General features: G+C 39.7%; 1 protein-coding gene across 1 annotated transcript; it reads left to right on the forward strand.

Moving 5' to 3' along the window:
- Positions 1 to 1,528: 1,528 nt before the first annotated feature.
- Positions 1,529 to 7,867, forward strand: LOC116063025 (probable global transcription activator SNF2L2). The gene is made up of 6 exons (XM_035991213.1): positions 1,529 to 1,839; positions 3,724 to 3,953; positions 4,285 to 4,390; positions 6,483 to 6,584; positions 6,889 to 7,033; positions 7,167 to 7,867. Exons 1-6 carry the CDS (start codon positions 1,744 to 1,746, stop codon positions 7,298 to 7,300), a joined length of 813 nt encoding a protein of 270 aa, XP_035847106.1. The 5' UTR covers positions 1,529 to 1,743; the 3' UTR covers positions 7,301 to 7,867.
- Positions 7,868 to 12,203: the final 4,336 nt, after the last annotated feature.

Here is a 12,203-nt window from a genome sequence, read left to right on the forward strand (position 1 = left end):
ACGGAGCCATAACGTGAGATACAAGGTAATGGAGCCTTTTATACATTCTCGTGTTTCTTTAGAAATAAACAATGGACAAATAGAGTCTTTAAACGCTTCAGATGTAAAGTTATTCGCTATCAAAGTGGCGCCAAAATGAATGGGAGTCAATGGAATGCTAATGGGAGGTGATGGCTTGTTAGCATCAAAATGGCGCCATAGGAGCTACGCGTTCCGAGGAGAAGCTTACCCCCTTGGACGAGCTAGCCTCGGTTTTGTTTGACAATACTTTGAACGTCAACAAGAAGTGACATCACCCAACATCGCTTAGAGCACCTTTAACATTTTATTTGCAGAATGGTTTGGTTTTGGTGTTATCAACTGGTAAATGAAGTTTTTAAAAGACAAGATGTACTGCAAGAGTCACTTAAAGGCCCTAAAAATGTTGTTTTTTGTTTTCATGCAGTATCTTACTATGAGTGATACTGTCCTACGTGAACACACTATTTTCTGCCAAGTGAAAAGTTTTGGTTCTTTCAAATGAGAAATTTCTGTGTTTATGTTTTTGTCAGTGCTTTTACCAGTGATTTGAAGAAGGCGGGGCTTAGTTGGAAAAATGTGATGTCACATATTCCCATGCACCCATCAATCAGGATTTCTCTCTCTTTTAACTTTAATTTTGGATTGTTACATATTCAGTCCTGAATATTAATGTGATAAAGAAATACTTACGATTTGAAAATAAGTTCTCAGGGGATTTATGTACGTTAGTTATGTAAGTTATGAGTGTCTAATACAGTTGTATTTAAACTGTTTGCTTAAAGCATTTTATCTTGGCATACAGACCTTAAGGCTCGCTACAGTAGGGCTAGAAGAGCAAGAAATACACTCTGCAAAAGTTAAGTATGACAAATGGCCTTGGCCAGCTGCTAGAAGATCTACTTAGCCTAACTGGTGGTATGACAGCACTGCTGTGGATTGCCTGTTTAACTCATGTGCATCATCATTCCTCTCTGGTTCCATAAAATTTCAGTCCAAACCACACAAGTCTCTGCATTATACAAAAGGACAGCACTCTGTCAACAGGATCTTTTATTTCTATCTTGTTTTCTTGTGTACATCTTTAATTTCCTGTGGTGTGAGTTATGACATTGATTGCTTACTTCCACCAGCCTTTTTCCACATGTTGGGGGGGACGGGACGGGGGGGGGAACTAATTGATTCACAGAAACCAGATGTGTTTGAAAATCAGCCGAAACTAGAAACAGTCTACTGTGTTATCCCTGCAATTGTTACAGCTTAGTGTTGTGGATATACAGTATGTCTTGCTGTCTTGGCACAGAAATGAAGTTGGTTGCATATTACATTGAAGGGGACACAACACAACACAGTATGACATTTGAATGTCTGTTGCTGCAGCAGACTGGACTTCTGTTTCTAAGATCTCTTCAGTAGGCTAGTTGAAATAACGTACACTCTGAAATGCAATGCAACCTTTAATTTTTTTTTTTTTTTAAATGGACCCAAAAACTTTAACAGCAGGGTAGGAAGAGTGAAAAAAAAACGTCTAGCAGCAGTCGATATTAAAAACATGCAGAGGGAGACAAGCTCCGGGCCTTCCAGAGTCAGGAAAAAGACTTCGGAGAGCTGCAGACAGGAGATGGGTATGGCATTTCTATTTTCCCCCAGCCCATTGATTTGTATATGAAAACATAGCGCTTTTATTCTCCCCCCTTCTGGGCTCTGCTTCTGAGTGATCAGCTGATGAAGAGACTAGCAGCTCGCCGCTATGCTGGCTTGCTAATTCTCTCCCCCACAGCTGCAGCCGATCCTGATAGCCAGCCTGCAGATTGCAGTCAGGTAAATATCCTCCTCCATGTCTTTCTTCTCAGGCTCAGGATTCAGCCAGGCTACATCGCATGGGAAGAGAGGAAGAGATGGATAAAAATGTGTGTGCGTTTGAATGTGAATGTGTGTGTGTGTGTGTGCGCGCGCGCGCCAGGGAAAGAGAGCGAGTAGATCTCTGTGAGTTTATTCCGGTCTGTGTGTGTGTGTGTGTGTGTGTGTGTGTGTGTGTGTGTGTGTGTGTGTGTGTGTGGCTGTGAGGGAGAGCAGGGGGAGAGAGGGGGTGTGTAGGTGTGTTTTGTGACAGAGAAGGAATCTTTGCCAGATTAGTCAAGCTCGTTAGGACATAGCACATGTAGGCATGGAGCATCACATATGCGCACACACACACTGACACCCTTCCTCTCACACATGTACAGTCAATCAGGCAGCTCTCCGCTGTGTTACATACCCTACATCTTTGAGGATTACCCTCTATCCCTCCAGTATTCCGCTGGATTGTAGCCCCTTAGAGAGAGAGCAGCGGGGCTTTTAAAGCCTTCATTTGAGCCGGGCTATGTTGAACAGGATTTCTATTGTTACCTCTGTAGTGTTGTCGTCTCCTCTCCTCTAACTCAATGCTCTGCCATGTGTTTTTGGTTCGGATAGATAGGCATGCGGTTTATTTTTTTTAATTTTTTTTTAGGCTTGGATAACAAAAAATGATAATGATTGTTTTCAGTAATCATTGTGCATGGTGCTGTGTGTGCAAAATGCAATATTTCAGCATGCTTTCATCTTTGTCCTTGAGGTACATTTTCACAAATGCTTTATTCTATGATTTGAATGCTGGTGTGTGTAGCCTACTGTATGAGCCTGTGTGATTGATGCATCAATAGTCAGTTCGGATTGGACAGCATGCCTTCTCTATTCCCTCCCCTCTCCGGCTGCTGCTGCTGCTGTTGCTGTTGCTGCTGCTGCATGAGCTGCATGCATACTCATGTTTCTGGCCTCTAATTGCCTTTGTGGAAAATACAGTGGTTGCAGCAGATATTTGAAAAGGAGCGATCAATTGGTTCAAAATAACTCAGGATGCAGCAGGCACCCTTCTCCAACACCACACACCTACAGTCGTGTTTCTATCTCTTTTTATTTTTTATTTTTTTTTGCTAAACCAGGAAAATATGGTTGTTATTTATTGCATTAGGCCTATTAGATTTTTAAACATGGCTTCTTCAAATGTGTTCACATTCATTGTGCATTTACAAAAGAATGCTGCCTCCCCTCGATAATCATCTAATATCAAAGCCTCCAGATAAAACAATCTGTCCTAAATTTGCAGAGACAGCACAGCAGTCGTGTCGCTTCAGTCTATGAAAATTCATAGCCTATTGTAATAAATAAATAAATACATGCTTTTTCATAATACAAAACCATACTCTGTAATTCTGAATGCTAGACCTCCAGCCAGTACTGCTAATTAGCAGTGTTTATGTAATTTGAGGGTTTTAGACTTACTCTATAGATTGCTGTCTGAAGTACTTTAGGTTTCTGTCTAAGTGGTAAATTAATGTTCTAAAACATATAGTGTGTGTGTGTGTGTGTGTGTGTGTGTGTGTGTGTGTAGCAGTTTCTGAGCATCCAAACTGCCACATGAAAGTCAGAGGAAGAGTTAAAAAAAAAAAAATGGCAATGAAAGAGTTTTGAATGGAAATCAGTCACAGTTCTCTTTTTTTGCTCCCAGTCCCCAGCTGTTCTTGTAATGCTGAGGTATAAACGGAACAACAAAGGAAGCACGTGATAGGCTTTGTGTGCACAATATCTACAGTACATATTTTGAATACCACAAGGTTTCATTCGCTTTACTCTCCCGCTTTAAGTTTACCTGAGTTTGTTAGATGTCGCTCCCTCTTCCTGCAGCCTGAGGCAGGAGAGAACGGTTCCCTGGAGGAAATGGAAGAGGACATCAGTCTGAAGAAGCGTAAAAGTGAACATCATGGGGAGAAAGAACTGCAGGCCAGCCAGGAAACTGGAGAAAAGGTCAAAAGGAAGCGAGGACGCCCACCTGCTGAGAAACTGCCTCCAAACCCACCTGAACTCACCAGAACACTGAGCACACTGGTGGATATGGTTATCAACTACAAGGACGGGTGAGGGCACTCACTATCTGTGGACTGTGTCATGACAATGATGCAACTAATTGTAAGTCCAAATGCATGAACTAGCAGCTGCCACAGAAATCTTCCAACAGTGAGAAACCAAGGGCCCTTCTTAATTTGTTAGGGCCAGTTATGAACACCAAATTGCAACATTATGATCTCATTATGTGATTGACATCAAACTACTCCTTATGTGAACATTCATTCATTATATATATATATATATATATATATATATAATTAAATAGTTACCTGCAAAATCCAGTCCAAGATGTCAATAATATACTGACATCTTGATCAAACTGTCACATTGTGCTTCCAGGTTGGGTCGACAGATCAGCAAAGGTTTTGTGCAGCTTCCCTCTAAGAAGGAGGTACCTGAGTACTACGAGCTGATTCGAAAGCCTGTCGACTTCAGAAGGATCAGGGTACGTGTCACTGAACACCCTCAGAACTCCCATACAGATATACCTGTTAATATATACAGTACAGTGTATATATCATTTATCTCCTGAAAGAAATAAAAGGAGATGGAACTCCAATGGATTAATAATTCATTAAAAGACAGTTACGTGCAGTGCCAACAAAAAAACCTTTGATGTAAATATAATTAGCCATGAAACTTTGATGTTTTTTTCATATATTAGGCCAACATATTATTTATTAGAATTACCCACTTTGGATTATCCAAATAAATATCTTTTGAGTTTAAATGTAAACATTACATTTTTTAGTTTATCCTGAGGGGATGTGAATGTTTGTATCAAATCTCATGGTAATTCATCCAACAGTAGTAATCAAGACACTCAAATCCAATAAATGTCAACCTCATGGTGGTGATTAGGAAGAAAAAAATTTAAAATTAAAAGACTGTAGTGCTCAGAAGTTCAAAGCAAATGATGAAGGTGCTCTTTGGAAAGGGAACAAAAACGTCAAAAAAAGGTCTAAGGGACTCTTCTTGTGAAAAAATTAAAAAGCCTTTATTTAGATGGCTATTTCATATCGAAATCTTACATTTAAATTAGAACTGGGCAGCAACCCACGCCTATTGGCACAAAGCAGCCTTCTTATGGTGGTGCTATCGGAAAGGTTAGGGGATCACTAAAGTCATTAGGATTCAGCCTCTGTGGACCATGAATGTGTGTACCAAAGTTCATGTCATTCCGTCTAATAGTTCTGTACCATAATCATACTCGGGCGTGAAACAAATCAATCATACTTAATATGAAAACACCCTGAATCATCCGCCCACTCTCATGTTACTGTACCTGAAACCAGTAAAATATGTTTGTCCACATAACACTGAGGCAGTTTCCTCTTCAAAATGCTGTTAATAAAAATTGTGTTCTTTAAAGTTTTAAAAAGTTGCAAAAATTAGAATCAGTCTAAACTGTTCTTGCAGCAGAGTGGTCTTGAATCTGTAGTTTCCAGCAAACATTACTTAAACAGGAGTATATGAACTATTTTCAGTGGCAGATAAATACACATTGGTGCTCTAGTAGGTATTTACTGCAGTAGGACAGTGGGATTGACTCAAAATTGTTGGTTTTGGTCTTTTCATAGCATTTGTTGACAATTAGAAAAATACAAAATACCATTACATGTCCTTCCCCAAATTATTATTATTACACCCACCATCAGCCCAAAGTGGCCCCTACTGTCAAGACTTGGAACTGATCACGTCAGATTTCACATAAATCATAAAATCAGATGTGGAATTGTTGATAAAATCATAGTTAGATTTAAGATGAACTGACTTCTGATTTTCTGCAGCAACTTGAAACTTGCCTCATCTCACATGACTTGAAGCATCCACTCTACTTTGTGCTCAACTGTAAACAACTTGAGACTTAAAAGGTTAAAGCTGGAGTGTCAAACATAGGGCCCGTGGGCCAGAACCGGCCCGCCAAAGGGTCCAATCAGGCCCACTGGATGACTTTGCAAAGTGTGAAAATTGCAGAGAAGTAATTCATTCTAATTCTAAATTTACCACTTTAATCCCAGAGAACATCAGAGTTCTTTTTCCGTAAATTTACGACTTTAATCTTAGAAATTCTAAGAGGTTTTTCTCGTAATATTACCCCTCTCCCCCGTTTTCGTAACATTATTATTTTTCCTACAATGGCCTTCGAACGCTGTCATAGCAGAAGCAACTTGCGTTTGCCAACATCAAGCTGACAAGAAACTCTGTGGCAGATAAAGTTTCTGATCTTTGTGAGTGGTTTACTGGTCTGGCCCACTTGAGATCAAATTAGGAGTATGTGGCCCATGAACTAAAATGAGTTTGACACCCCTGGGTTAAAGGAATAGTTGGGCGTTTGGAAAATATGCGTATTAGCTTTCTTTTTGAGAGTTAGATGAGAAGATTAATAACACTCTCGTCACTCTCGACAAGAAAGAATATAAGATATGTTCAAGAAGAATACCCTCTCTTGGACTGCTACCTATTAAATGCTTAATTGATGATTATTTATTGCGTTGGTCACATTGAGGTTTTGATACTGACCTTCTGCTTCACAGGAACGTGTGCGTAATCACAAATACAGAACTGTGGGGGATTTGGAGAAGGATATTTTCCTCCTGTGTCACAATGCTCAGACCTATAATCTGGAGGGATCTCAGGTGAACCCCAAGGAAATCACAGAAAATGAAAAAGAAAATGATTTTTTCCATTCCATGATTGTAGTCATAAATGGGTTTGGATGTTAATGTAGTGATGAACACATGCTGTTACTGGGTGTCTATGTTTACTAGTAAGTAGCAAGTAAGTAAGTAGTTGTACATTTTCATTCCCAACTTGTATATATACACGTTTCTACATTTGTATTTTTTATCTTCATTTTTTGAATATTTGTTCTTGTATTGTATCCTATTTATTATTTCATGTCTGTCTATCTATCTATCTATCTATCTATCTATCTATCAGATCTACGAGGATTCAATTGTCATCAAGTCTGTTTTTGAGAGCGCCAGACAGCGAATTGTCACAGACGAGGAACAGAAAGAGACGGTAAGCGCCAGTCACAGCGATAATGGCGGCGGAGCTGAAGACCAATTTGTTCGATCAGCAGGTGAGAGTTAAAACACAAACATCAGAAGGGGTGGTGTTTTTTTTTTTTACAAGTGACCCAATGAAAGCAAAAAGAAGATGAGGACACACACTCTGTGCTTAAAAACCCTACTCTTTATTTTTTTTTAAACCAGTGACACCATTACCAGTCCAACTCAAGAAGAGGAATAAGGAGGGAAGAAGTAGAAATACCATGGCAAAGAGGCTCCACAGTGATTTAGACAGTGATGAGGATCTAGAGGATAACACCACAAAAGATGAAGGTTGAACTGAAGGGCCCTCCATGTTTTTGTATTCAGGTTCATGTCTATTCTCATGTCTATTTGTTTCTTCATTATCTTAGCAAAAGACCGGAAAATAAAATGAGAAGGACCACTCAAAGAGAGCCACTCATGGAACAATGTTTTTTTCTTCTTCTTTAAGATGCCCCTAAACACGTCTTGCTGCACATAGTGCGGTTCTTTTCATTTAGCTGGTCTTTTTATTATATATTCCCATTTTATCTGCCTTAGTTTCTGTGGTTGCTTCTGCAGATATTATGTAAAACAACAGTTTCGCCAACTGTTTTTAAATCAATATATTTGATTGTATGAAATGCCTTCATATGTCTTGGAGCATGATGTGTCTCTCCTGAAGCCGGCTCCTCCAGAGGAGCACCCGCTGACGACAACGTTGATGTGTTCAGGGCGTGAGAATCGAAGCACACGGGAAGGTGTTTTTAAAGGAAACGAGAACAAATGAACACTGTAAAATCTCTGAATGTGATTTTAGAGATGATACATCTTTGATAAAAAATAACTTAAAAAAAACAGTGGAAGTGGGAAGTCAAAGAGACTTGATAAATTCTAGTACTGATAGTAATACTTTTGTCTGTTTCTGATTCTTGATGGAATAAGATTGGGGGAAATCAAGGGTACTCGAGTTGAACATTTTTATCCCTCATGCTACAGTATATTCACATGTTGTACAGTTTGTGTGAAAAGTAATTCAAATCTAAATTTCTTTTCATTTACTCTCCTGGTTGTTGGGGGGGGTGGAGGGGGGGAGAGGGGATGGAAGACATCATTGTTAAGACAATCCTTGGAAATATGTATCACTTAAACACTTGCAGAATAAATTTTACCAAAAGTCTCACTGCTTGGTGATTATTGTCATTAAAGGTAAATGTACTTTATTGTCACATACACATACATGTAGTGAAATTCATTCTCTGCATTTAACCCATCCCTCAAGGGAACAGTGGGCAGCCATTTACAGTGCTCGGGGACCAACTCCAGATCTGAGCCAGTGCCTTGATCAAGGGAACTGACTGGAGAACCTAGTACATGTTTTTTGATGGTGGGGGAAACCGGAGCACCAGGAGGAAACCCACGCAAACATGGGAAGAACATACAAACTCCACACAGAAAAGGCACGGAACAACCTGGATTTTGGATTTATGTCTTTACCACATTCTTCGCAGTATTTATTTTCTATAAATGCAGCAATTGATAAAAACATTATTATTATTAGTGTTAGCAGAACAGGGAAGTCATCATCCAAGGATAAAAAGAGTGTTGACAAAACATGGTTGGGCAGGTTTTATGTTTAAATATAGCAATTATTCAGTCCAATACACAGCGTAAATGCTGTATGTGATATGTATTTTTGACAAGGTGCCAATAGGTGGTGCAAGAGAACCGTTTGTACTTTTGGTTGGCATATAAGCACATGCAACAGTATCACCTTTCATTTATGTCTTTACCCCGTTCTTCGCAGTATTTATTTTCTATAAATGCAGCAATTGATAAAAACATGACACATTTCGTACAGCACTTGTAAATGAAAGGTCACTACAAACTCAGAGCTGTAAACTATTATTTCCACAAATAATACAGAAAAATGCAAGTGATGCAACACTTCATGAAAAACTACGTACTAAGAAATATAGAAGAAGAAGAAGAAGATACAGCACCTAATTTGCATTTTTTTTAATCACCACCACTGTGTGACCATATGCTCACACTGTCTATAAAGTCAGTGCCATAAAAGTCAGTTCCAGTTAGTTAATAGCACTCTGTTATAGCATTAACAGGAGTAGGTTCTTTCACAATAAATCCTGAGGTAGACATGCAGTCTAAAGACGTAAGAATCCATGAATTGCACAAGCGGCCAAAACCTTTTGCCATTTGTGAACATGCACCTAATTTTAGACGTTTGATGATCGTCTCTCAAATCTGCTTGTCACGTAGTAAGGGCCTATCTGGGGCAAGGTCACAGCCAATCTGTGCTCACCTACGCAATTGAAGGCTTTTGATTTTTAATTTATTGATCTTTATTGGCTTACAATAAGTAGTGACAACTGGTGGTATTATTATACACAGAATCCTTCAATTATTTCACATTTTGTTATGTTTCAGCCTTATGCTAAAAACATTTAACCTTTGTGTTGTCTTCCTGTCGACCATGCAACTTTTTGTTTATCTGGGTCACATTTCTTTTTCAACACTTTTGTCACTTTTTTTCCACATTTGTCGTTTTTTTTCTTCAAATGCTATACAATTAAATAAAAGACCTAAATTCAATGAAAGTAGTGAACTGATCATTTATTTTACTTGTTTGGTTTGCTGCACCTTACAACACACATCACACCATCCATTCACCCATCCACACACTGCAAACACGATTGTTGTCTTCTACCTTGTCTATCTTGTCTTCACCATTACACTTATGTTGAGTTAAGTTGTGTTATTAGTCTTGTTAAATAAAACTAATTTTTGACTAATCTGTGTGTGACCTCCCTTTTGTTGCCGGCCATGAGCCAGGCGGTAACAAGGGCGTTGCATGGAGCCGTTATTTTTTTTGGACACTTTGGTTGAAAGAAACCCAAATTTCTGATATAGAAACTTTTTGAAAATGGGTCACATTTGACCCAAGGACAACAAGAGGGTGAAATACATTCTCCCCTTCATCAATCTACAGTCAAAACCCCATAATGAAAAAGGATTTTAGAAGGTTTTGCAAATTTGTTAAAAAGAAAACACTGAAATATCACATTGCCACAGGTATTTAGACCGACAGTACTTCAAGCACCTTTAACAGCAATTATAGCTTTGAGTCTTCTATGACGCAACAAGCTTTGGACACTTGGATTTTCTGCCAAACTCTGCAGATCCTCTCGAGCTCTGTCAGGTTGCATGGGATCATTAGCCTTTTTCAGGTCTCCCCAGAGATGTTCAATTGGGTTCAAGTATGGAAAGGATACACGGACCGTTGTCCCTAAGCCACTCCTGCATTGTCTTGGCTGTGTGCTTTGGTTTATTGTCTTGTTAGAAGGTGAACCTTCGGCTGAATCTGAATTAAGTTTGGCTGGGCAGCCTGCTCTAGAACGAGTCCTGCTTGTTTCAAACTTTAAGACTTATGGAGACCATTGTGCTGTTGGGAACCTTCAATGCAGAATATTTTTGTAGCCTTCCCCAGATCTGTGCCTCAACGAAAGCCCATCTCTGAGCTTCGCAGGCAGGTCCTTAAACCTCATGGCTTGGTTTCAGTTCTGATATGCACTGTCAAGTGTGAAACCTTATGTAGACATCCTGTTCAATCAGTTTAATTGGCCACAGGTGGACTCCAATCAATGTGTAAAACGTCTCAAAGACGATCAAGACAAATTGAAAGCACCTGTGCTAAATTTTTAGTGTCACGGGTCTGAATACTTGTGTCAATATAATAGTTCAAAAAATAAATACATTTTAATTTACAAAAGATTCTAAAATCTTGTTTTCACTTTGCCATTTTGAGGCATTGGGTGTGGACTGAGGGGAAAATAACTTTAAATTATCTCATTTCGGCCTGGTTTGGTCAGCGAGCCCCTGAGAAAAACGTTTGGATTTCTTTTCCTCGCTAGATATTCAACTCACTTCACCGATTGCCTATTTACTTTGAGTTTCCACTGTAAAGGTAGCACACAATGACCTTTAATAAGCATGTTAGAGAGCGGCTTTCCACAGACAAGAGAGTCGTTTGGATTTAACCATGAGCTGAAAAAGCTGCAGAGAGCTGCAGCCTCAGTTGAATCTCTGTGGGATTCTCAGTTAATGCAAACCTTTCACACTTCAGGGAGTTATCTGAGTCAGTGTTTATCAAAAACATCGCTTCCTGGAGCTTCAACCTGCTGTTGTTTCGGATGTGACTGGATTTAAAAAATGTTCTCTCTCTGAACCTACAATGCTGTCAATAACTGACCCTTCGCTAAGCCACGCCTGAAAACCACCACAGGCCAATCGTGGCTTAGCAACCGTAACTATGCGCGGGAGGTCTGTCAAGCTTTCGAGCGAGGGAAACACCGTACGCCAAAGCGTTGTGCAAATCTGATACCCGGTATCCTAAAAGCTTGGACGGGGTGGTGGAATTTTTCCCTTCCCGAAACCTAAAACCCAAGGGAAGAAAGGGTGGGCGTGGATCAAACAGTGTGGGAGGCCCCATTCACAACTGTCGACAGTATTAACAAAAACACTTACGTTTGCTCCAAGGCAAGAACACGCTAATGTTAGCTAGCTAGGTAACTAACTCAGCACAGCATTGCTTGGAAATAATGACGGTTCTTTGTTCATAATGCATATATTTGAACGTAAAATAAACAAATTCCGGCGCAAAACGAACCTAGGGGTTAAATAACAGATGTGTACCCACTCTGGCGCTCTCTGGGACATGTTTTCAAGCTAGCGCGGACCGCTGATTAGCTTACAACGCTAGTATTCGGGGCACAGGTAAAGTAAAAACAAATCGCTATTTATACCACTAAAAAGGCTCAAAATATCACCACACTTCAACGGTAGCATAATGAGGGTCCCTAAATGTTAACTGAAGCATTGAGAACTTTGTAAGTGTACAGACAGTTTATTAAAAAGATAGATTATAAAGACAGTCGCGTTCTTGTATACAGGCGGCCGCAGTCTTGGGAGTGTGGTGCACAACCCCAACAAAGGTATCTTCTGTCTTGGGGGGACCTCTACTCATGTTAACGATTTCCAGATGTTCTCAGTAAATGTAGGGTAAAGTTCATGCATCTCCTTATACCAACTCTTAAGTCAAAGTGTATAGAATGTTATAGGATGTCAATATACCACAGGAGCTACTGTCTTTCTGCCCCGAATACTAGCATTGTAAGCTAATCAGCGGCCCGTGCTAGCTTG

This window comes from Sander lucioperca, chromosome 14, assembly GCF_008315115.2.
Source record: "Sander lucioperca isolate FBNREF2018 chromosome 14, SLUC_FBN_1.2, whole genome shotgun sequence".
NCBI lineage: Eukaryota > Metazoa > Chordata > Actinopteri > Perciformes > Percidae > Sander > Sander lucioperca.

Excerpts from the sequence above, each read along its gene's own strand:
- LOC116063025 (XM_035991213.1), top strand. The coding sequence starts at position 1,744 with ATGAAGAGACTAGCAGCTCGCCGCTATGCTGGCTTGCTAATTCTCTCC. Across the intron at positions 1,840-3,723 it reads AGCCTGCAGATTGCAGTCAG|CCTGAGGCAGGAGAGAACGG; the intron begins GTAAATATCCTC and ends CTCTTCCTGCAG. Across the intron at positions 7,034-7,166 it reads CCAATTTGTTCGATCAGCAG|TGACACCATTACCAGTCCAA; the intron begins GTGAGAGTTAAA and ends TTTTTAAACCAG.